Source organism: Ambystoma mexicanum, chromosome 14 (genome assembly GCF_040938575.1).
Source record: "Ambystoma mexicanum isolate Mex_15411 chromosome 14, UKY_AmexF1_1, whole genome shotgun sequence".
In the NCBI taxonomy this organism is placed as follows: Eukaryota; Metazoa; Chordata; class Amphibia; order Caudata; family Ambystomatidae; genus Ambystoma; species Ambystoma mexicanum.
In genome coordinates, this window is record NC_090940.1 from 176,073,780 (window position 1) to 176,099,709 (window position 25,930).

At 44.9% G+C, this 25,930-nt stretch overlaps 1 protein-coding gene across 2 annotated transcripts in view; it reads left to right on the forward strand.

Annotated features, from left to right (window-relative positions):
• OIP5 (Opa interacting protein 5) overlaps positions 1-25,930 on the forward strand; it is a 302,425-nt gene that overhangs the window by 255,051 nt on the left and 21,444 nt on the right. For both annotated transcript variants that reach the window (XM_069638855.1, XM_069638854.1), the window contains one exon: positions 4,179-4,287. In XM_069638855.1, the coding sequence (XP_069494956.1) occupies positions 4,179-4,287 (109 nt within the window). The remainder of the gene's footprint in view (positions 1-4,178; positions 4,288-25,930) is intronic.

Consider the following 25,930-nt stretch of genomic DNA (forward strand, 5'->3'; position numbering starts at 1 on the left):
TGACACCCCTACTGAAACTCATTAGTCTATACAGGCCCACCTGCTGCAGCTACACAGAAGACATGCAACTAACTTATGAACTGGAAAACACTGCATCAACAATTTTACCAGAGCTCACAAGATGCCTTGCACATGTGGCCTATGGATGATGGCAAACAGACTAAAGCTCAACCCAATCAAAACAGAGCTCCTTCTCTAACAGCGCAGCCCCATCAAACAGCCACTCATTCTCTTAGCCTGATGAGCTGGTCCCTCCCTCAACACCATCCGAGGTAAGGAAACTCGATAACAATGAACAATGATCTCACGCTAAGACTTCAAGTGAAAGCCATCATCGGAAGCAGTTTCTTTCACCTATGACGCACCCTATATTGTCCTTTACTTGCATGACCCCAGTCATGATTTCTTTAGTCCTAATAAGACTGAATTATTTTAACAGCCTCTATCTCCGACTCCCAGAATACCTCCGATTAAAAACTCCAAAGGATACAGAACACAGTGGCAAGATTGCTCCTCAAGAGGAAAATGTTTGAACAAGTCACTATTGCAATTTGCATGCTTCATTGACTACCGGTTAAGAAACAAAATGCTCTGAACCCCTCTGCATAGCCTTCCGCACTTAGCATACAACGGGCCCTGCCTGTTTCACCAGGACCTTCGGGCACTATAGACCCCCTAGGCCACCTAGGTTGAGCAGCCCTGCTCTAGTCCTCCTCCCTGACTTCCAATAGGAAGAGACCAGGAGAATCCTCTTTTTCCATACTGGCTACCATACTATAGAAGTCAACCACACTACGTTCTGGAAACAACTCAAAACCTGGCTCTACAACTAAGCAGATAAGATGTACAAGAGTGACTCTAGAGTAACCCTAGAGCAAAAGACATGCCCCTGCTTATCAGGTCACAAGATTAGATGCTCAGACAGCAAAGTTCATTGACCTTCCCTAGAGGAGGCCAGCCTTCTTGATTGAAATGCAAGCCCAATTGGGAATCCTTGGGCCCACTTGCCCGTTTGCTCTGCAGAACATTCACATTTAGAACACAATCTCCAGCGCAAAGTTGCAACAACCTTGTGTGCGAAACCGAGGGTATTCTTCCAAGTAGACCTTGATAATCCCTTATTCCGGTGGCCAGGGAAGGGCTAGCGCTCTCAGATGCCAGCCCTGGGACGAGCGAGGGAGGATCACTTGGGTAGGGGGGCCTGGGCTTATGTTTGGGGGAATAGCCGGGGTGAGATGCGGTTTTCTACCAGGGACGAGGTCCCTGAATTTTTTTTTTGGGGGGGTTATTCCACTTCTACTTCCCTTCCACCTAAAGAAGCTCCCTTAATAAACTCCAACCACCCCTACACCTCTGGTAAACCAACTAGAAACACAGACCCTGTTAACTCGAAAACCACAACTCTTTTGTTTTCCTGGTTTCCACCCAAATACTCCCCATCCTTCTTCTCCAGGTCCCTCTGATTATTCTTTCCTGAACTCCCACTCTACTTTGGAAAAGACGCTACCATTCCCACAATCCCCCCTGGTTCCTTTTTTTTTCAATAAAAATCCCGGTCATTCCCGTTTGTGTCACCAATCCTACCAAACTCACCCTTGTTTTCCAAACCCCCATCCTTTTCCAACACGCACAGTCTCTTACATTGTAAAAACCAACAAACAAATACTAGAACTGTTCACCTGACATGTCCCGACACAAGAGTCAGGCAAAGTCGGGCAATTGACCAGAATCACTCACACCTGACGGCCCTTTCCCTTCCCCACAGGGATAAAAGGTGGAGCACGAGAGCACACTACGAGCAGGGCAGACAGCATGACGAGTGAGCTATCCCAGGGCGGCATTTTAAGAAGCGGAGAAAGGCGGCGAGAATAGAGGGGGTGACGAGGAGAGAAGCGACCTTGCCCTTTCTGGCCCAGATCCGCTATTCCTCTGAGGAAGAAATCGTAAAACCGTGGACAAAAGCTAATGTGTGCTGCAGCAGATGTCAACAGAGCGCATCTACGCTGATAAGCATGCAAACAGAAAGCACTTGCTTCTGTGGTACAGCCCTTGACTCCAGATACAAGGAAAGCCAAGTGGTTCATCACAGCCGGTGAGTCGAGGGGAGAACCGATAAGCAACCGAACTGTGTTGAATGAAAGTTACAAATTGTAGAAAATAAAGAACTGTGAAGGTCGTAGGGGAAAGCCAGCTGAAGGGGTCTGGCACCCCGTGGGTGTATGGCGAGAGACTCTGGTTGGGCCCCCATTTTTGTTGAGACTACCAATACCAGAAGGCCGCGCGAGAGCGGTAAGAAGAGTGTCAAAGTGGTCATACAGAGATCTAGCAAAATCTGCTGTACAGTTGAAAGTCTTTGACCAGCCAGTAATTAAAAGCTAAGGGAAACGAATCCCACATGGTGAGAGAAAAGTTTGCCAAGAATTAACCCCAGAAGGAGGGAAGCTGATAAAAAGGGGGCAAAACATGATGCCTCAGTGAACATTTGTTTTGATAAGAGTTAACCCAAGAAAGGGAGGTTCACTGTGAACGGTTTAAAGAAGATTGATTTGAAATACAAGCCACAATGAAACCAGCAGAGGGAGGCTAATATTCAAGAGGGGTCTGAGCCCAGAAGATTGGGTCCCAGGGGTGAAAGGCCATCACCCTCCGGAATAAGGCAAAGTGAACCAGGGGGAGGGAGGCTAACATTCAAGAAGGGTCTGTGCCCGGAAGAGGGGGACCCAAGGAAGTACCACCTTGAGACAAATCAAGCAATAACCTTTTGTTTTTTTATTTTGGACACATCAGGCCCTCAGACCCACAAGACACGTAACCACCGAAGGCCTGATATTGATAGAAACTCTTTAGGGATCTGAGCCCAGAAGAGGGGGATCCAGGCGTGAAAGGTTGTTACCCAACGTATAAACAGAAAGGAACTCTTTGTCTATTATTTTGTATGCCGTAGTGCCTCGGCTGCAAGAGACTTTCAGTATAAAAGAGACTTGACCGCCAGAGTTCCTTGGACCTGAGCATGGAACTGTAGGCTCGTGCTGACAAAAGCTTGAGTGTGTTCTGTGCCCCAGAATCCCACCTTGTCCCGTGCTGAAAACATGGGGAAGGGAGAACCTTCTACATCTTGACTTATCATTTGTGAACACTTCTTTCTTTCTCAAGAAATCGAATCCCACACCTTTCTGTATTTAGTTGTAAGGATTGGCAATGGGTGTTTTTAGTATAGGCCCCTATATTTTGACAAGACGTCACTAGGACTGCCTTATTTTTATTTGATGGTCGTAGCTTGCTCCCATCTTAGATTTAGGTAAAGCGTTTTTCCAACACATTTATACAGTTTGATAAACACCCTTGAACTGTGATCACTTGTCTCTTTACTGTTGCCATCATGAGTTCCTTACACTTACCAGAAGAAGCTTGAGTGCTAACCTGCTCCCAATTCTTGCTGCTTCTTCACAAATTACTCACCACATCTTTCAACCTTACACCACCTCATTTTTCCCACACTACGGCCCTGAAGGTCTAGCACACCACAATGTGACTCGGACCCTGTCCTTTTCAACATGCCCCACACCCCTATGCATACACTACTGCTCTATTAAACGCCAGGCTAACGTGCCTAGTGCATACATGCCAACCCTCCCGATTTAGGCAGGACACTCCCGACTTTTCAGTGAGAAATATAGATTTTTCTCACGTTCTCCCTCCTAAAATAATTCCAGCGCCAATACATTCCTATGGGAAAAACTGTCTCCCGATTTTCTCTCTCAAAACTCCCTCTTAGGTGCGTCTGAATGTTGGAATGTATGCCTAGTAGTGTAACAAACCCCTTCCCAAACACAGGCAACTGCTACATCTGGCCTGCACTTGCCAACGCCACCGCTTTTCAACATCTGCCTTTCCTGCTATCCCACGAACTCTGCCCCTCCCAACCCCGTTTTGAGCCACGAGCAGCAAGGCCAACATTATTGACACGAGCACTCTCTGCAAGACCACGTACAATAATATTAGACTAACTTCCAGGAGTCTATCCTCGCGCCCTGAACTGACAGAAAAGTCATAGCACGAGGAGTGATTTTTATGCTAGCAGGTCTGCTTTCTAGGATAGCACTTATTGCTGCTGTTCATAAGGTTTTAGTAATCTAACCTTAGTAGTATCTGAAATGTTGTTTTGCTTTTATTTTCAGATGAAACACGGTCTTGTGGAAGCCTACTGTGGCATACAGTTGTTGACATCTCGTTTGGAAGGACTGGCCGTTGAAAAGGCGGCAAATGAGCCGAGCACTGTGGAGCAGGGTTAGTATCTCTGTTCACCTGATGTCAGATTTTAGGCTTACACTTTCGGATGATTATTACTTTCTTGGCAACAGAGTAAAATAATAAAAGCATGCGTAGAAAAGCACATTGAGAATCCTAAAAATGCAATTTTCCTAACCTAAAATAATACTGATTAAAATACGAGGAACAGTGATCACCTCAGAACTTTCATGCACAAAAAGTGACAGATATCATGAGTAATCGCCGGCATAACTTTCTGGACATTTGATCCCCCCCTAATAATATATTTTGACAGAAACTATCCAGCCCCCAAATATGCAAACCGATCCTCCTTAAGAACTTGCCTTTTTTTGACGGGCTGCAAAAAAGGGACCAGAAAATAATGGAAGATCGCGCTAGGGGATTGTGATATTTAAGGTGGGCTGGGGTATCTGAGGGGAGGACCTTTGCGATTACATATGTTCCCTAGTTTATTTTACCACTTGTAATCATGCAGACTATCTGATGAGATGTTATGCAGCAACCAAAAAAAGGTTTAAATAATAGTTGTGAAAAAAAATCACCACCATATCCACCCTTATGATGGAAGAACGTTGCACACAAAAAAAAACCCACACCTGACCTTTTGAAAAGTGTTGCCAGCGGTTCTTTAACCCGTTGTCCGCTTTTGTCTTTGGCCATGTTAGTAATGTTTGAATTCAAAGCCATACTATCATATATTTACTGCATGTCTTTGCGCTATTTTTATGCATTGGTGTATTGCAGGCACCCTGGCAGTAGTGGGAAATGGCAATAATACACGAGGTCAAGCCTGCGGATCTAAAAAAAGGGTTCACTCAAAAAGACACAGTCCCATCAGCAATGTAGGGAAAAGTCCCTCAGTCAACACCGCAGATCACTTCATACAAATCACAACAAGGTTGTAAAATACTAGGTTCATTTATTTAATCAAAAATCATTAAAAAAGTTATTAAATGGTGTAAAGCTTACACATAAATATAACATACAAATATATATATAATATATATACATATCTGTATGTTATATTTATGTGTAAGCTTTAAACCATTTAATAACTTTTTTAATGATTTTTGATTAAATAAATAAGGCTACTTTGTTGTGATTTGTATGAAGTGATCTGCGATGTTGACTGGGGGACTTTTCCCTACATTGCTGATGGGACTGTCTTTTTGAGTGAACCCTTTTTTTTTAGATCTGCTGGCTTGCCCTCGTGTATTATTGCTAGTTGTTTCCCCTTTGCTAGCGAAGTAGGGGACACCCATCTATTGTATTGTAGTAGTGAGAAATGGGCCTAAAGTACATGCTGAGGCCAAAGGAGTGTCGCCACCGCTGGCAACTTTCTCAATCCTACTTTTGTGCCCACTGCTTACCTCTTGCTCAACTGCATGACTCCCTCTATGGTTCCGTTTTGTTCACAGAACTGTCAAACCTCCTGATTAATGTGAGTTTAGTTGTTGGTATCGGTTTGTCCTGTTGGCGTGTGTAATTTCCGTTGGGCGCTGCTTCTAGAAAACAGGAGGGTTAAATCCCTCTCCTTACTTAGTTTTCTGTGACAACATTGCCCTATTATTGGCAATCCACTGTGACTGTGGTTGGCTGTTTTTAACAGTAGGGGGGCGTAGCTGTCGGTGCCTACGAGGTTGGAGATTCTCTTCAGGCTAATGTTAAGGGAAGTTTCCTGACAGGGCCACAGTTGGAGCTGGTGAACATTCTGAGGTGATTAGGAGACTGGATCCGGATGGGTCCAAAGGGTTCTGAAAATAAGACCACATATATTCCCTAGGAGTAGTTAGTTTTTCTAATAAATCTCCTGAATTTCCCTCCACTTGTAGGAAAGGGAGACTCCAATCTCAGTCAGGCTTTCTTTACTCTGTAGTACGCCCACTGACTGCATGAACAAGCCCATTAAGGGGATTGTACTTCAGGAATAGCCTGGGTATAGTATAACCCTTGGCGGTCTTGTGTGCTGGCTGTCAGTGAGTGACCTGACTTCACTTAATTTCTTAAAGATGACTGAAATTGAATTGGTTTTAGAGTTTATATGGTTTATAAAGGGTGTTTCTTCTAGACCATATCAACACCTTATGTTGTATTGTCTTAGTGCAGCAGTCTTCACATGGTGGGTCTAGCCTCCTTCAGGGTGCCCATAGAATTCCTAGGTGTGGGGTAGGAGTGTAACCACCTTTTAAAGAGGGAGGGAGGAAGGAAGGAAGGTGACTGCTTTCAATACAAAATCGAATCCGTTCTAGCATTCTATGAGGGCCCCACCAATATTTGTACTCAAAGGGATGCTCTGCATAAAGTTTGGAAACAACTACACTAGAGCTTTCTGCGTTGGAGTCTCTGCAGACTGTCCCTGTTTTGCATTTAAGACATGGTGTGAAACCTTTCAGATTGGCAGCCCGGCATATTGCTGGGGCTCACTGTATATGTATTACTTTGTTATGCAATGCTTTAGCATTCACTCCTTCTGTAAGTGCTAGGGGGGATCTATATGATTCTAACAAATACAAAAATAAAGAATTCATTTTTACCGAAACATAAATAATGAAGAAAGAACGATTTTTTTTTAAGGGGGGGGGGGGTCCCTGCCACCCAAACCTCCGTTTTCCCCTTGTTTAAAATCCCACCCAACCGCCTCCCCACCAGATTTAGCCCCTAAGCGTGCCCCCGCATAGTTTTTAATAAATTCACTATTTTTTTCAGTATTCTTTTTATTCGTTAAAAATTCATTTATTTCATATTCACTGAAATAACTGGTTACCGTGCTAGGGTACTGTTACCCCTAAGCATTTAATAACGCCACCTAACTGGTGCCCCACAATGCTCACTTTAATGAAGTTGTATGACTGCATGAGTTGAACCGCTGTGTGGCTTCTGAATGCTTCACCAAAGGGCTTTGTATTATGAGGCTGGCCTAGGAGTATGGGCGAGTCATGGAGTTTGGGGGTAAGGGTTAAAAGGGGATGGGAGGGACTTTGAGTAGGGGGACTATTATAGGAAAAGGGGTGGAACCCTCTACAAATTAAAAAAAGAAAATGTGAGTTTTTTCGGTATAATTCCTTCGAAGTAAATTACTTTGAAGGAATTGATGTCAATAAAACGACTTGGAACACACCAGGCATGTTAGCCTTCAAGGTGGTGTGTGTTAGTTATGCCACTAAGTCCAAAAATATATATATTTTGATAAAACGTACACGTGTATATATTCCTAATAATGTAAGTGATCATGTATAGCACCCTTCTGCCACTTTTGGTGGTCTCATTGTGCATGGCTCTATAAGAAAAAGTACTATGTGTCCATTAGCTGGACAGAGGGAGATAAGATGCCTGTGGTGTTTATGGGTGCGGGATGGAAGAACCTGGCTCCTGTGGGCCAACCTGCTTTCTATGGGTTTGGCAGAGGCACTTTTCTTTTTTGTATTTATTAATAAAAAATCACAGGGAAAACAATGCATTTGTGTCACAAAAACGCCTACAGAATTTACTTTTAACAACAGAGCGGAGGGCTTGGGTCCGTTACAATGGGTTGAGAGAGTGTGACTTGATGACCAGATACAGCAGGGGAAGATGGAAACCTAAACTGGGGATGACGACAGGACAGAATGACATAGGATTGGGATGGTGGACAATGTGTTGAATAAAGGCTGGTGGGGTGACGGAAAAGTGCTATAGGGTTGTCCATTAAGGGTAGGGTGAGTGGAAAACGGGGTGATGCAGTAGCGTAGAGTGCTAGGAAACCGGTCCTTCAGAAATTAGAGCTTTGAGGTTGGATTTAAATAGTGGAAGGAAGAGCATTCTAAGTAGGGGAGCGATGGAGTGGAAAGGAAAGGGCTCACAGAGGGCTTGAGTGGTGTCAAGGAGATGAGAGGAGGATGATCTTAATGAGCGAGGAGGAGAGTAGGGAGTGACATGATCAGATGGGTAGTGGGGGCGAGTCCATGGATAGTTTTGAAGATGAGAAGTTTATACTTAGACCTTTGTTTCATAGACAGCCAGCCAATCTGGCGACGGGCAGAGGAGGTAGAGGTAAAGCGAGAAAGGTTGAAAAGTGGGCGGACCGCGAATGTGAGTACTTTTACTTTGTCCATGGGTGAAAAGGCATAGTTGGGATGGCCATAGAGGAGGCTGGCACAGTAGTCCAATCTAGAAAAGACTGAGGAGATTAGCTGTTTAGCAGTTTTGAAAGGAAGGAGATGACAGATTATTCTGATCTTGAGGAGGTTGCGTCTGGCTGCAGTGGCAGATTTAGAGAGAAAGAGCGAGAAGTTGTGTGACGGGTCGACGATAATACCTAGGTTATGCCCGGAAGCAGAGTAAGGAAGGTAATCTGGAGTGAAGAGAAGAAAAGGAGAGGAAGAAAGCCTGTTTGGCTGGGAAGTAGAGAACTTCAGTCTTAGTGGAGTTGAGCATGAGCGAGTGAGACCCATCCAATATTTGATGGCAGAGAGGCAGTTTGAAACATTTGACAACGGCTCATCGGATAATGAGTGAAAGGAGAAGATGCCAGTGTCGTCAGTGATGAGTTCATAAGGGAAGCCGTAAGAGGAGATCAGTTCAAAAACAACACAGGCTGTCCCCACAGGAAAGTGGTCTATAGGTCATGCAGTATGAAGATTTACTGCAACCTCACTTACTCCAGAAAAGACAAGATACAGAAAAAGGATCACGACTGCCTGAATGCTCTAGTCACTGTCTCAGGTAGTGTCCCAGCCTCAGCTATTTACTCAACACAATGTCACAAATTTACATATTTCATAGAAAAACCTCATAATTTTACAAAATGCAACAATGATTATTGGTATCAACAGACAAATAAAGGAAAATATACCCAAGAAAAGACAAGGAGAGATAGCAACCCACATGAAGGCTTCCTACAAGTCAAAATATTCATGCATAGGGATTGCTTCCCACTGTCTTTTACCACTCTCTTCGTAACCAGGCGAAGCCTCAAATTCTATCATGGTGATAGTTCATTCATTTGAGAACAATGTCTCACTGTTATTGTGACTCTACTTCAATTAAAGAGCCAAGTTGGTCCCACCGCAATGTTAATATACAATTGTTTTTGTGGAACTAATCATTTCATTTGCGGACAGTATCTCGCAATTCTTACAATTCTACTAAGGGTCTACATGTCCTGCCTGTCTGGATGTATACAGGCATAACAGTCACACTTAGTTGGAAAATCAAGATGGCGTGGTGGACTACGTTATGGAGTGTAGAGCAAAGTAACCGCCTTCCTCAGGACCAAAAAAGTCAGATATGTAAGAGCAAGACCCCTGAAAACCAAAAAATAAAATCAGAAAAGAAATGTATCACAATAAAAACCTTATGTAATGAGTGTATCTAGTTCTCCAACTAATTCCCTTCACCCACTGTGCAATTGAAAAAGGAGTGTGGGGGAAAAAAAGAAATAGACTAGATTGGAAAAAAGAAAACCAAAAGCACACATCCTTGATGTTAATGAGGACTGTATAGGGAGAAGATCTCTCAATTCTCAGGTGTAAGAGGAGATCAGGGCACCAAGAGCTGAACTATAGAGTGAAGAGAAGTGGACCAAGGACAGACCCTTGGAACTCCAACAGTAAGGGGGTAAGTGGGGATGTAAGGATGTTCCAGGACACCTGAATGTGTCTGGGGGCATGGTATGAAGAAAACCAAGCGAGGGCCTCATCTCTGATGCCAAGGGGTGATAATGTAGAGAGGTCAGAATGGTTGACAGCATCGAAGGCAGCAAAGTGGTCAAGTAGAATAAGAATGGATGAAAGTTTTGCATGCCGAGCACAAGAGATGAAGTTGCTGACATTGAGGAGAGCTGTCTCTTTAGAATGCAAAGAGTCCTGGAGGTTGCGAGTATCAAGGAAGTCAGTGAGTCGATTGAATACTACTCGCTCTAGAATTTTGGACTAGTATGGTAGAGGAGAGGTGGGCGAAAGTTGGTAGGACAGTTAGGATCTAGACCAGGGTTCTTAAGGAGAAGGATGACAGTAGCTGTTTTATAGGATGAAGGAAATGTGACCTTGTCAGGAGAGGAGTTATTTATTTATTACATGTCAAGAACCCACAGGCATATATACAGAAGAGAGGGCCACTCTGTAGCCTCGGTGGTCTGCCCCGGGGGTAACATACCAGTAGGGGGCCTACGGGGTCTATATTCTCAACAAAACAAAAGTACTGGTATGTCCAGGGTTGGCCAATGTGAATTCTAAATGAATTAGAAACATTCACCCGGTCCTGACCCATATAACCATAATGGTTATCAATGTTGCATGCAATTATGTGTACTTTAACACTCCTTGAAAATAAACATAAGAATTTTTTGAAATTGATATTAAAACTTTATATCAAAAAGGTGGTGCATATAATACAAATCCAAAATATAAGAACATATGCAATCAATAACATAAATTTCACATTTGTGGATTGGGTATAGAAACTTTCAAACAATCAAAAATTAGAAATGGTACATGAAAGAAAAAACATAAAGCAATTGTCAAGATAGACAGAGAGCCAGTTCTTTGTCACTGGAATACATGATTTAAACTAAAAATAGGAAATAGGTCCAACTATAACTCTATTCCAATTGTTACTGAAAGTGTTCTTGCTGAAAATTTCAAAAAGTAAAGCAAGTAAAAAGTATTCTTTTGCAATTATAATCAATTCCCAAGAATAAAGGTGTATGTCGGGATAGGGTCTGCCAACGCTCCAGGGGGAACAAACAAAACAGAATGGGTTGAGGGTGCTTCAAATTCGTAACCCGGGCCCATCGGTGGACAATGCCACATAAGCAACAAGGTCCTATTTAACCAAAAATGTTCTGTAAAGGACCTCGTTTCCCCTCTGGTTGAAGCAAGCGTTTTGGCGGAACAGAATCGGTAAAAAATACTCTTCATGTTGAAAGAAAGTACTCCGCCTTCATCAGGGCGATAATTAGCAGGACCTTGCATTAGTAAAAGGGGAGAAAAGATGAAAAAATGGTAGAAGGAAAATGGGGATAAGTAACCAGAAATAATGAGGAGATGAAATCAATAAAGGAGTGAAAATTGATCTGTACAGTAAAATCTGCATGCAAAGGTTGAAGTAATCTTTGTGCCACACATCGACCCTAGTCGTGTCTGCGAAATGTCTCATAGCCACATACACCAACCCCCCATTTTAAAAGGGTAAGCCTCTGGTAAAATACCGATGAACCTCCCCCCAACAGGGCTTGAGGGACGGATGATGGCATTGGGTCCCCTTTGGAAGAGTAGTGCATGAGTCCTCGTAAAAATACCCGCCGGTCTGCAAGCCAAGGTCCATGTGAAGGAGGTAGGACCGGCCGAAAGGGTGATAAACCACTTACCTAAGGTGGGTAGTATGAATAAAGGCCATACGAGGCTTAGTGGTTGAGGTGTGTGGAGTCTACACTTGATTCGGCGACAAGGGAGTAGGGAACACCACTGGGAACTCGTGGTGGTCCAGTTGCCATCGTGATGGGGCAGACAAACAGTCTGGAACCTGAAGGAGGGAAGTACCCGTATATGTGTACGGTTAGCAGAAGGCGTGAATAAAATAAAGGGGTGACAGTGTGCAAGAGGAAGAGCTTGCCAGGAAAAATGATTTACCTGAAGTGTCTTATCATGGAGGAGTAGGGAGAAGAAAAGAAGGGAATGACCAATACATGGGTGGCAGGCGGCATCTTGAGTCCATGCAAAGCCGTCGTGGACGCAGACCACAAGTAGTGGATTCTTAACGTCGTGGGAGTCCCGATGCGTGATGCTACAAGGGAGACCAACATGAAATGGAGAAAGACAAAAAAGGATATTAAAGAATGTGTAAGGAATACTGTAGGGGCAAAGGCACGTGCCCGTGTCTGAAAATGGTGGAAAGTCTATCCACTGGTATATGCTGTCAGCCATGTGCGTGGGGGAAAGGGCTGGATGGACTTGGCTGTGTTCATAAGGAGCGCGGCTTCACGGTCGTGGCTGGAAAGAGGAGGGAGCGCAGGGGAACCGCTGCGTGTATACCTCTGTTGCCTGCCGGGTGAATGCAGGCTGAAGCCAAAGGAAACCCGAAAGGGGGCGGTTCTCTAGGCAACCTTACTGCGTGTGCATCTGAGACGTGAGGTAGGTCCCTGCAGTCTGCGCTGGGACCAATGTGGACCTGCCACGTATGTGATTGGCAGGTGGGTGTGCGCTGGGGCCGACCAATGATGCCGTAGGGGGGCGGGAGGTAACGAACCCGTGGTGTGTCCGTGCCTAGAAGAGAAATGCAATGCCCGTAAAGCGAGTGATAGTCCGTCTTATCCGTGCTCGCTTTGTACAGAGGGAGAGATCAAGGTCATCATGGAGGCCAAATCAACTGGGATCGCAAATTGAGTTGTGTATGTTAACACTTGCGATCGGTGCGTATAGGATGCCTGGTAATTGCCTGCGGAGGGTGAAAAGTCATAAGGTCGGCTGAATGTGCTAAATAGAAGCGAAGTCGTGCTCCCTGTGTGTCCAGACCCGAGTTGGATACTGGGAGAAAACGGCAGGGGTTTATTTGGGGTGAGCCATGGGATCATCAGAGTCAGGCACCGAGGGATCCAGTGGTTCAAGGAGTGAAATGAGTGTCGGGCTCTTGCGGAGGGTGCATATTGGAAAACTGGTATTTATCTGCGAAGGGTGAAAAATCAAATGGTCGGCTGAATATACTAATTAGAAGTGAAGTCGTGCTCCCTGTGTGTCCAGACCTGAGTTGGACACTGAAACTGGTGAGTGGTGTGAGCCATGGGCACACCAGAGAGTCAGGCACTGAGTGGTCCTGTTTTTTCAAGGAGTGGAATGAGTGGCAGGCTCCTGCGGTAGGGGAAGAAAATGTGGGAACCACTGTGTGGGTCGAATGCGCGGTGGGTGAAGGACCCTAGCTTGGATGTAGGGAGGGTCCCTCCTCATGGAGGGCTGAGAAGTACATGATTCCAAGGAAGCAGAAGTGTGTGCCCTTATGACTGGGGGCCTTAAAAAGGAGTTGTTCATTAAGACCATGTTCTAATGAATCAAGTCTGAAGATCCATCTTCTTTCCAACTCTAAGAGTCTGATTTGTATGTTCTGGCCAGTGTGGATCCTATCGAGCACCCACAGGCATCAGGGCACGAACAAAAACACACAAGTGGCAACAAAGGCACGGGCCAATCTAAGGTTTAGACAGAAGGATTTATTCAAATAGAATGGTTTTTGTCGTTTGCAGAAGGACCCCAAAGCTTCTTGTCGTAATGCCTGGGGGAGGGCGTTCCAGGCAGAGGCTGCGAGGAAAGGAAAAGATCTTCTATTTCCTCTGGCACTTTGGGCTTAGGGCATACCAGTAGGTGGCTTTTGCTGGATTGGAGCATTCTCTGTGGATGGTAGCTTATTCGTTTCTCTTTCAGGTCGGGCGGGGGGGGGATTGAGGGGGCTTTGCCGTAGAGTCAGTTTACTGGGGGCCAGTCGAGGTTTTCCCTATGCTCAGTGATGCGTTCACCAAAGCTTATGTTTTTGATAATACGAATGGCATTAGTGTGGGCTTTCCGGAGTTTGGTAATATTGCCTTTATTACCACCCACCAAGAGCGCATTGCAATAGTCTAGTCGGGAGAGGACCGTTGCTCTAGCCAGGGTTGCACAATGTTTCTCTGTGATTGAAGGTTTTACTTGCCTGAGCAATTTCAGATGGTAATTAGTTGATTTTAGCAGGTAGTTAACGTGGGTGTTGAAGCTTAAAGAAGAGTCCAAGTGTGTGCCCAGGGTTTTAACCTTGCTTAGGGTAGAGATGGTGAAGTTTTCTATCTTGAAATTAGCATAATGAGCTTCCAGTTTTGATCTGGCGTGTCGTCGACCAAAGATTAGTGTTGTGTAAATGACAAGTTATGCATGCATTTGACAAGAGAAGATGTTACTATTGCTGGATGAGCATATGAGGTAGGTTCATTCAGAATGTAGAATTCTCTGTCTTGTTATTGCTCAAGTGTTGGCAGTTAAGCCTGAGTTGTTTTATGTGTTGGGTCTTTATCAGATGTCTTCATGCAAGTCAATAAAACCTTTGTGGATCTTACCTGGCGTGGTTTCTGGCTCAACAATGGCGACGAGGATGGGATGTGAGAAGTGAGCCCTACTTTTCCTGGACTAATCCACAGCATCAAGACCCCCAACACAGCAGGCCGGGAGAGGACGGTATCCACTGCCAAGGCTGCCCCACTGAACGTTGCTGACCTCCCAGCAGCTGTCGCGGCGAGTCATTTGTGTGCCCCGCAGACCCAGCCTAATCCGTTGACAGTGGATTGAGATTGCGGAGGATCGCCATCAGAAACCTTATTTGCATCGTTTTGGAGGCACAGCCCTTGTGTGGGGACCTAGGCGCGACGGACGTTTCTCCTGACGTTTACTGAAAGGAGTTCCTGAACCGGCACTCGATCGGCTGCCGTGGAGCCCTCCATTGGTCAAGGGACGAGCTCTCCTGTTTGGGAACGTGGGGCGTGACGCGGCCGGCAACTATCATGTGATTTGTCACGTGTGACAACAATCGGGCAAATACCCGGAAGTACCAGTGGAGTCAGGCAAGCGCGGCGCTGCGTTGCGGATCGAGACGCTCCGCTGTCCTGATTATTTTTTTTTTTTCTCTCAAAGTTGGATTGTGCCTGAAAGAGGGTGTGCTCAATAACCGCCCAGGGCCCAATTGGGAAGGCGGCGCCGGTGATCACAGGTGAGGCTAAGCAAAGTGGTCTGTTATGGGCTATCCTCGTTGGGCACTGTAAAGTGGAATCTTGCACTGCGCCAACTCCATTGTTTTGGAAGTGTTGAACTGCATTAACCCCAATGTGACTGAAGAAAGCGGGATAGTATACTACAATAATTTGTACTGTTCTGGAACATGTTGTTTTCAGAGTAAAGGGAAAGGATTTGTTTGGCAAGTGGTTTGGATGACTGCATCTGTATTACTTTTTCTGCATAAACTATTTTGAGTGGAGCATCACCAGTGCGTTCATATTGTCAGCAGGAGGAATGGCATTGTCTGGAGTTCCTGGCCCACAAGTGTTTATGCCCACACCAGGCCCACCCAGAATTAAGTGGGCACCCTGGAAAAGAGGATTCTTACATTATGTGAAAGCTACATGTGGAAATGGGATGTCTGTTGAACGCAAAGTGGCAATGTTAATGCACTTCCTTGGCTATGAGGGTCAGAGGATCTTTGTCACCCTCCCTGACATTGCTGAACTGGATTTGGAAGGGGGTGGGAATGATTTTGATGAAGCATTAGCCAAACTAGACAAACACTTTGAATCTAAAACAAGTACGGTGCTAGAACGATACCATTTTGGCATGAGGTTCCTACATGAAGGGGAATCTGTTGAGGATTATGTTACAGCTTTAAGGCACTTGTCTTTAAATTGTAAATTTGGCACTGGGCTGGATGAACACATAAGGGATCAATTTATGCTTCACTGTTCCAGCGATAGAATTCGTGAGGAGATTTGGTTAAAAGATGATCCCAATTTAGAAGAAGTCATAAGTATTGCGAGAAAGATTGAGCATACTTTGCAGTGTGTAGCTAAATTGTCTGTTAAAGATACCCCAAGCCACTGAGGTCTTGAGGGTAGGAGATAAAAGAAAAGAGGATGCAAAAGAAAAAAAGAAGCAGAAGGTCAGGTCCACCAAGCGCTATGAGACCAATCAGAATAAAGGTGGGGGTGGTGAGCTGAGAAACAAACGTCTCCAAAAGGATAGCATGCAAGGGAATTTAGAAAGAGATGATAGATTATGCTTCCGATGTGGTAGTGCACGCCATCTGTCGATGTCTCCTATCTGTCCTGGAAGACGTGCAAATTGTAGAATTATCGAATTGGCGGAGGAAAGGCGACTTTGTTGGTTGATGAGTGCGATGTTGCATCGTCAGAGGAAGGAGAGATGTCAGAAAATGAAATTGTTACAGTGCACATGGTACGTTGCACTGGATCTGATGAATGCGAACACCCTTCTGCTTGGGTAGAAGTGAATGGACATTTAGTAAAAATGCTAGCAGATTCATGCTCAAAGATCACATTGATGTCCAGAGTGGTGTATGAAAATGTGATGGGTGGTTGTGTGAAATATTTATTTCCCTCTGACAAGAATCCTGGTGGGTACAATGGAGACAAAATAGATATTCTGGGATGTTGTGATGCTGAATTCAAGTTTAAAGGGAGAGTGACGTATGGAAAAATGTATGTTACTAAAAAGGGTGAAACTTTGCTTGGATGGAGGGAGCAGAGGGGGCTATGCATTAAATTAGATCCCAATAGCGAGGAACGAGTTCTTAATGTAGCCAACTTACCAGAGTTAAATAAAAACACCTCTAAAGGTTATGAGATGATTGTGAAGTATCCAGAAGTTTTCAACAACGGTGTAGGATGTCTCAAAGGGATGGTACACAAAATAGTCGTAAAAGAGGGGAGTAGGCCAGTTGCTGCTAAACTCAGACCATTACTGTTCTCAATACGAAAGGCAGTGCGTGAAGAGTTGGTGAAGCTAGAAAAAGAAGGCATTATTGAGCCTGCCAAAGCTGTGGAGTGGATTTCTCCAGTAGTGATAGTAAAGAAAGGTAATGGGGATTTGAGAGTATGTATTGACTTAAGGGAACTCGATCGGTGTGTTGTGGCTGAATGACACCCACTTCCAAACATGGGAGAACTTTTGAGTCGGATTGGCAATGCAAAGTTCTTTGCAAAACTAGATATGGCAAGTGCTTATCATCAAATCAATCTGGATGTTGAATCTCGGAAACTAACATCATTTATTACGTATGAGGTAGTATACCAATTTCAGCGCATGCCTTTTGGTTTGATATCGGCATCCTCAGTATTTCAAAAGGTTATGGACAAATTGTTAAAAGATGTGAGTGGAGTATGGTGCTTCCAAGATGATGGCCTCATATGTCGAAAGAGTGAGGAAGAGTTGAAAGAAAGGGTTCAAGTGGTTTTGGGAATCTTCAAAGGAAGAGGCATAACGTTGCGAGGAGAAAAGTGTGTTTTTATGACTCGCGTTGTAGAATATTTGGGTCATGAAATATCAGAGCAAGGACTCAGGCCAAAAAGAGATTTGGTGGATGTTATTGTGAAAATGCAATCACCGAAGAATAAAGCGGAATTAAGGTCATTTTTGGGAACCATTGAATTTTACCACTGTTTTGTTGAGAACTATGCTGATAGTGTAACTAGTTTAAGGGCATTGTTGAGAAAGGGTGTGGAATTTGACTGGAACAGGGAGTGTGAGAGAGCATTCCAAGAAATTAAAAGGAAGATTGACATGGCAAAACCTTTAGCAATGTACGACACGAGGAAGAGGGCCATCCTTTCTGTTGATGCTAGTGATACAGGTATAGGGGTTGTGATGTTACAACCGGATGTTGATGGCACAGAGGTGGTAGTGATGCATGCCTCCCGCATGTTGAAAGGTGCGGAACTTAATTATTCCGTTCTGGAAAAGGAAGCTTTGACGTGCCATTGGGGCATAGAGAAATTGAAAAATGTTGTGTGGGGTCAGGATTTTACATTAAGAACTGATCATAAGCCGCTTAAGTCGATATTTGAGAGCAAAGGCCTTGACAAAGTGTCGAGGAGAGTTGCCTGCTGGGTAACAAGACTACAATGCCACAAATTTACTATAGAGGTGGTCTCTGGCAAAGAGAATGTGCAGGCTGATCATGCATCTAGAGTAAAAATAGAGGACATCAAAAGTGATGACAGTAACAAAGCGTTTGAGGAGGGCAATATGCTTTTCGCAACAGTGGAAGGAGTTCTACAAAAGCAAGAATGGACTTGTGTGTTGGAGTCTGATGAAACGTGGAAACGTATTATGACTTTTGTAAAAAAGGAATGGCCAGAGAAGCGACTACTGTCTGGTGAGGAAAGATCACTATGGGAGGTGAAGATTGAATTGTCAGTGAAGGATGGATTGTTGTATTGGTGGGACAAATTGGTTGTTCCTGGATGTCTGAGGGAAAGATTGATAAGATCTGCACATCAAGGACATATAGGTGTGTACAAGACCAAAGAAGTAATAAAAGCGGACTACTGGTGGCCAGGGATTGATCGTGAAATTGAGAGGATGATTGGAGCATGTACTGATTGTATCAAATCAGGAAAGAACCTATCCGCTGTATCCAGCCGATGGGAAAGGTATGTGCGCCCAAGGGAATGTGGAAAGATTTAGCGATGGATGTTTTAGGCCCGATTGATTTGGGTGTGGGGCGAGGAAGGTTAATTCTTGCCCTGGTTGACACATTTTTCGAGGTGGACAGAATTCAAGGTTATGAGAGAAATAACATGTCAACGCATCATAGAATTTTTGGAAGGTATATTTGAGAGGGAAGGGCTACCCAGAAGTATTCTTACGGATAATGGTCCGCAGTTTACAGGGAGATTGTTTCAAGAATATCTTGACAAGTGTGGGATTAGGCACAAAAGAACCGCATTGTATTATCCGCAAGGGAATGATATGATTGAAAGAGTTGAAAGAGAAGCAATCAGAGGGACGAATGCATGTGGTGTGGACAGGAAAGTGGCTGTGAGAGAACGGTTGTACGCGTTGCGAATGGCACCTGGTCTTGAAACGGGTGTAAGTCCTTTTGAACTTATGAGAGGTCGAAAGGTGAACACTTTGGTATCGCCAGCCTGGCTAGGTAGGGCAAGAGAGAACGATGTTGTTGTGGATGATGTGAGAAAAAGGATGGATGCTCACAAGGATGAATGGGTGAAGAAAATTAACGAGAGGCATCCAAGAAAAAGAACCGTCGTTGAAGTAGGAGATCTTATTAGGATAAGGAGGGATGTAATTTCAAAGAAAAGAGCCTCTTTATTCTGACCCTGTTAGGGTTGTTCAAGTTTTTGAAAATGCTGTGAGGTTGGAAAGTGGTCAAGTCTGGAATATGTCTAGAGTTGCAAAAGTAAAGAAGTAAAATCGACATGGTAATTCTGTATATAGTTCAAATGTCAAAAACAAAAGAAATATTTTTTTTTTATAAGGGCGGGGGGTGTGTTGTGTAAATGACAAGTTATGTATGCATTTGACAAGAGAAGATGTTACTATTGCTGGATGAGCATATGAGGTAGGTTCATTCCAGAATGTAGAATTCTCTGTCTTGTTATTTCTCAAGTGTTGGCAGTTAAGCCTGAGTTGTTTTTTGTGTTGGGGGTCTTTATCAGATGTCTTCATGCAAGTCAATAAAACCTTTTTTGAATCTTACCTGGCGTGGTTTCTGGCTCAACAATTAGGAGCCTGGTCTTCGAGTTGTTCAAACACATTTGATGTGTGGTCATCCACTGCTTGACCTCGTGATAGATGGTGTTAAGCTTGGTGTAATTGTGGTGGTAGTCTCCTTCCCTGGACAGTTGAAGTTGAGTGTTTTCTGCGTAGTTTGAGAATTGACCACTAGTCTCAGCCAGCAGATCAGATCACAAATATGGTGTGAGATACATATATAAGGGCCGGCGACAAGCAGGCCATCTAGGGAACCCTGCAACGGATGGTGACCGGGTCTGAGCAGGAATTGCCCCTGTGCTGTGCCGAGAATCTATTGGTCAGAAAGGAAGTGAATCCAAGATCTAGTTTGGCGGGAGCATCTGCCAACCCTTTAGAGTGTTAGGAGAAGGATGTCGTGGCCAGCAAGTCAAACGCCGCCGACAGATCCAGCAGCAACAGGAGACTGCACCTGTTATTATCGACCATATCTAGCATATTGACCTGGAGGTCCAACAGGGCAGAAAGCCTTGGAACTGCCTGGTGGCGATTTTGTCCACCATCCTCGGAAGAAAGAAAGAGTTGGTGATGGGGCTGAGGTTGGAGGCGTCTTCAGGACTGAGCCTGGTTTTCTTGACAAGAGGCGTAACCGTTACCTTTTTGATATAGTCGGGGGACAATATTGTGTTTGAAAGAGGAGTTAAAGGAATGGGACAAAGAGCATTTTATTGTCCAGGATGAGCTTGGAAGGTAGGATGTCCCCAGGGCAGAAGGTGGGGTTCATGTTTCTAAGGGACTCCATTTGTTTGGAAGTGGTGATGGACAATAAGGAGAAGGCTGGGTGCTCAACTGCCTGTTCCTGTTTTTATAGCCCGTAGGCTGTCTGGGTGGTGCAAGTCTTGCTGTACACTGGCACAGTAATTTTTGGTGGGCAGAAAGGTCTGAAGTTGAACTTTTGATTTCTCTAGTGTTCAACATTTTGAACAATTGTTTGGGGTAGTTTGCTTTTGATATTTTTTTAAAGAAATTCTTCTTGGCATCATATTTTGCTGTTTAGTAGATTTTTTCCAAAGCCTTCTAAGCAGCTTTATGATGATCGGATTTGTTTTTTAACCAGACACGCTCGGCCTGTCTTTTCTTTTTATGCTCCCCCCTCCCTCCCCGTCGCCCCCCTTCCCAAGTGTCGGTGTGAACCAGCTGTTGTGCGAGTTCCCATCTGTCTCTGTGATTGTTTTCATTGGCACTAACCTGTCGAGCATGCAGGTCATGTGGCGCTCATAAGAGTCTGCCAAAGCATTAGGGCTGTCCTTGTCAGTGGTGTCCCTGAATAATAAGGCAATCCTCTCCGAGGTCAGAGGAAGTGATTTATTTAAGATTCCTATTCTGGACTTTAATGGTTTGGGCTGCTTTTTAAACAATTGCAGGTGATCGATTTGAAATTCAATAAAGGAATGGTTGAAACAAATGCATGGCCTTGTTTCCTTAATTCTGGCATCGAAGTTCCGTCTGCTCACCCAGTCTAAAGTTTTGACCCTAATATGTGTGGGGGGGGTCCTATTTAACATGGTAAGATCGCATTTATTAAACCTTTTCAAGATTAATGGCTTCAGGGTCTGAGGTGTCTCCCCGCCAGCGAATGAAATCCCTGAGGACTAGTGTGGCACTGCCATATTTGTTAAGGGGTTGCAGTATTTGAATGAGCTCTTCATTAAAGTTTTACATCTCATCTGGCGGGGGGGGAGGGGGCATACACAAGTGTGTGTGTGTTTGTTTGTTTGTTTGTTTTTTTTGGTGGGAGGGTTGGGGGTTGTTAAGGTGGAGGATCTCACACCCTGAGCAGGTTATATGGATACATGAACATTTAAATCTTCCCTTGCTAGAATCGACTCCCTCCCTGCTTTTACAGGTTGCTTGGTTTTGTAAGAAGATGGTACAGTTGGATGGCTTGTGGGGCCATTGAAGTCTTGAAGCCAAGTTTCTGTGGGACGTAATGGATCAATATTCTGTTCCAATAAATAGTAGTGAATATCAATGGCATGGGGTTTTAGGGCTCGAGTGTTAAGGAGAGATGCCTGGAGAACGTGATTGCCCTGAGAGGGGCATTGTTCGAAGTTTCTACCCGATTGATAGGGTGTTCCGGGGTCTGTGTGGTGGTAGGAGCCGCCCTTGCCTCCTATTCGGGTTACTTGGTTATATGGGTATCAGGTAGGTTCATTCTGTATTAGGGGACTGGGGGGGGGAGGCAGGTGTGTCCCTGTTGTCCAATGCGCAGGGTGGTAGTGAGTTTCGGGGTGTGTTTGTCAGTATTAGTGGTATCTTTCATGTCAATATACGGGTGACTGAGGTATGATGCCAACCTACTAGTACAGGTGGCGGTAGTGGGGGATCCTGAGTAATTAGATGCAGAGTTAGTGTCTCTGAATTCATCCAGATATTTTTGACGATGGCCTCCTGTGCTGCTTTCTGAGCTGCATGGAATAGGGAAGTGTGCGAGGGAAAGCCTATGGCTGGTCTATAAATTATGTGGCAGTGTTCTTGGGCCGGAGGACGTGGAAAGGAAGAAGGCAGGGTCAACAAAGACTATGTTAGTGGTCAGTTGGGTCAGCAGGAACCAATAGCATAAGGGGAAATGTGTCTGAGGCCAGTCCCAGTGTTTAAATTAGGCTTGACACGGAAGTGGTAAGATGCAGATGGATGGCGGGTACCTACAGGTGAGTTGTGGCAGTTGCGCAAAGCAGCTGGTTGAAAAGTAAGCCTGGTCAGTGGTACAGCGTGACACAGCACAGACCGATGAAGACTGTCCTGTCAGTGAAGCACCGGCGTTGAAGCGACCCGGCGTTTCAATACATAATCTGAAAATCTGGGAATTGTAGTTCCTGGTCAAGCCAGAGAACGCAAATTTTGGCAAAGGAAGTGGGTGAGAGTGTTTTTTCTCTCTGCAGGTATTTAGAACAAAATTGGATACTTGCACTTAGATACTTACTTATACTCGAATGTCCCAATAAACACAGAAACAATATGGTACACTAATCGTGCCTAAAAACCAAAATGCTGTTGAGAGAGCAAATATGAGCAAAGTGGGCATTTGGAAGTTAGATCAGTTTAGTTTATGTGCCTGGCCGTATCAGCCCAAGTAAGGGTAAGGTAAGTTCACCATTTACTAGAGGGAAGTAAGATGTGGAGCAACACTGGGAGCTACTTGCTTCCCAATGTGCGGGAACAGTGGGTCAATGGGGGCACAGGAAGGGTTAGCCTTGAGGACTAAGGCAATAATCTCAGACATAGTTTCAGGAGGAGGGGGGTGCGAGTGGTGGAGAAAAGTCAGCGGGCGAAGGGGATAGAGGGTAATTGGGGAGGGATTGTGAAAAGTAGAAATTTTAGTTGCAAAATAGAGAGCAAGATCATTTGCCGTAAGAGAGAGAGGTGATGGTGAGGTTAATAGCTGAGACATTTTTGAAGGCGCCTAGGTTGGGAGGATTGAGACAAAGTGAGAGAGAGATAGAAGTTGCGTTTGGTAAAGAGTAGAGGAATATTTTTGGAAAACAGTGTTGGTGATCAGAGGAGTGATGTGACCTATGCCATGTGTAAAGCTTTTTACGCATTGTTGTTTTCAGGGTGCAGATGATGTGTAATCCAGGGCCGTGGAGAGGAGGATTTAGGAGTGAGTGTAGAGAGTGGAAAAAGGAGCACAAGGAGCACTGTTAAATTTAGTCAAGGCTTCTTCAGTGGATGGGAAGGTGAGTTCAACGTAGGAGGACAGTGAGTGGTGTGGGTCAGAGAGGTAGTCGGGAGTGGGGGGATGTGGAGGAGGGAAACCTGCATTTAGTAATAGTTGTAGTAGTTGGAGAGAGCGAGGAAAAAGCATGAGTGGAGATTGAGGCAAAGATGAGGGTGATCAGAGAGAGAAGGTGCAGTGGAAATATTTGAGGCAGTGAGTTGAGATGAAAATAAGGTGTGATTGTGAGTGGTTAAGTAGAAGCGAGTTGAAGTCTGTGGATAGATCAGCAGAAAGAGGGGAGGTTGAAGTCAACAATGACAATGAGGTGGTGATTGGGAGGGAGAGAATCAATTAGTTGGGAGATGTGGTTGAAGAATTGAACTACCGGACAAGGTGGCCGGTAGAAATAGATCCTATGTATGCCATTGAGGGCAGTGATTGTGGCGATTGTGTATTGTAATTGGGGAGAATTGGCAGGAGATGGGGGTGGGGGGAGTAGGAGAGATGGGTAGTCTGGAGGATGAAAACAGTCCTACACCACCACCCCTTTCAGTGGGGCAGGGAGAGTGAGTGAAGGTGTAAGCGGGGTCATGAAGGGCAGCAAGGGTTACAAAGTCAGAGGGCGAGATCCATGTTTCAGTAAGGGTAATGAGGTCAGGAGAAGGAGAATGAGAAAGGAAGAAGTCTGAGGTTAAGGAGATTTTGTTGCAGACAAACTGCATTCCAAAGAGCAATACAAAGAGAGTGAGATGTAGAAGCATAGTGATGTTGAGTCTGAGAAATAGAGATGTGCTGGAGGTAGATGCACGAAGAGTGTGTCTAATGGAAGTTGGGATTAGAGCAGGTTTTGGGAAAAGAAAGAGTGTTGGAGGGAGAAGAGAGGTGGCATTGAGGAGAAGAGAGGATGGGGAGAGTTCCGATGGTTCTGAGTGGTGGAGAGGGAAGAGAGAAGTAGAAGGGAAACAAAGAGATTGCATAAGTGTATGACTAGGGTGAAGCTGAGAAGCAATTAGGGTTACTTGCGGAACACAGCAAAGCAAAGGCTCGTAGGATAAAAGGCTGGTCAACGGCTGGTCTTCACCATGTACTGTTCCGCCCTTAAGTGGGGCGCCCCAAGGGAGTTCAGAAGGGATGCCACACGCTTTGGTCACCCAATCACCTAGTCCATCAGTGGTTGGTGTCTTTAATACAACTTGGGTTCTTTACCAATGATGCACCATGTTCCCAATATCTGATAGATTACAGCACTTTGGGTCTGGATAGCTGGTGATGTGGGAGTGTTATTAGGCTTAATAGCCCTTAGTCATGGCTCAATTTTAGTGTTAATGTGCCAATGGGGTTAGTCTGGTGAAGAGGGGGGCAGGCCTTGTGAGACAAAACAACCTGCAACCCTGCACTCTTCCAACCAGCCTCATGCAGACAAGTACCATTTTACTGTCTCGCACTGCCTCAGTCACCTTCTCTCTTGCTGGATCTATATTTCTCTCATCCTCTCCCCTTCCGTTATGAGGCAAGAATTTAGGGTTATAATAAATGATGCTTGAAAATTGAGGACTGCACGCACCCATTTCACCTTCCTTACAGTGTTGGTTGGCAGGCTGATGGATTCCTCAAACCTCACACTAACATGCATGGTAACCTTCTGGGACCTTTGCCAATGAGTGCAAGGCTGACATGTGGCAGAGCCCAGCATTTGTCAGGCAGATGCAAGAATCCCTGCTTGTTTCTTCCAGAAGTCTACCCTGCTGTATGCCATGATCCTCACACAGCCCAAAATGAAACTCCTCCTGTCCCACCAGTTAGAACAACTCGCCATGTGTTGCGGCAGCGCCAGATCTTCAGTCTCAGTGATAGGGCAACAATGCAGGGTGGGGAGGGGGGGGAGGGGGTGGTGGTGTGTGTGTGTGTGTGTGTGTGTGTGTGTGTGTGTGTGTGTGTGTGTGTATGTTGAAGGGTAGAGGGGAAAACAAAAGTGTTTGTGTATGCTGTGGGGTGGGGGAGCAGGGTGGCAAGGAAAACATACATTGGTCTCTCTTATGTGCGGCCTTCAAAAAGCAGAAAAGTGACATACAACCAATTTATGCTAGGACACAAATCCACAGATGCGCGCCTCTCCACATCACAGTGCTAGAAATGGTAAAAAAAAAAGAGTTGGAAAATGGCAGCTGAAGAAGTGGATTGGCATATGCAGTATCTTTACTAATCCTTTTCAAAACAGGCATTGCCCCTTGGATTGTAGGCTGTATTAAATGTTTTGAAAAGGCCTCCTGACCATTACCAGGAGCGGTGACTACACTAAACAAGAGGCAAGGCTTTGATTTGTACTTTGTTTGCCAACACGCCCTACCAGGTGATTTGCAAAGTGGCTACATGAAGCAATGGGCATACATTGTTGGCATTACTGCTTGGACTCAAAAGCACATGAAGATGTGCAGGTCATCCAGGTACAGCGGAGGAATTTATTTGGAAGGGGCCTCCTACCATCCATCCATGGTATGGCAGCATTTTTCTTTTTTTGCCTTGTGAGTTAACATTCCCCCCGCCCCCACTATAGCTTTTTAGAGACGAAGTTTTGTGGTATAAAAATCTCAAGTATTAAAAAACTTGATGCCATTTGCCTCCGGCTGTACCCCCTACTCTCCCAGTTGCGTACCTCTATTTGTCCTTGTCAGCATATCAAGTCTTTTGTAAGTTCGGTGTTTTCATTTACAAC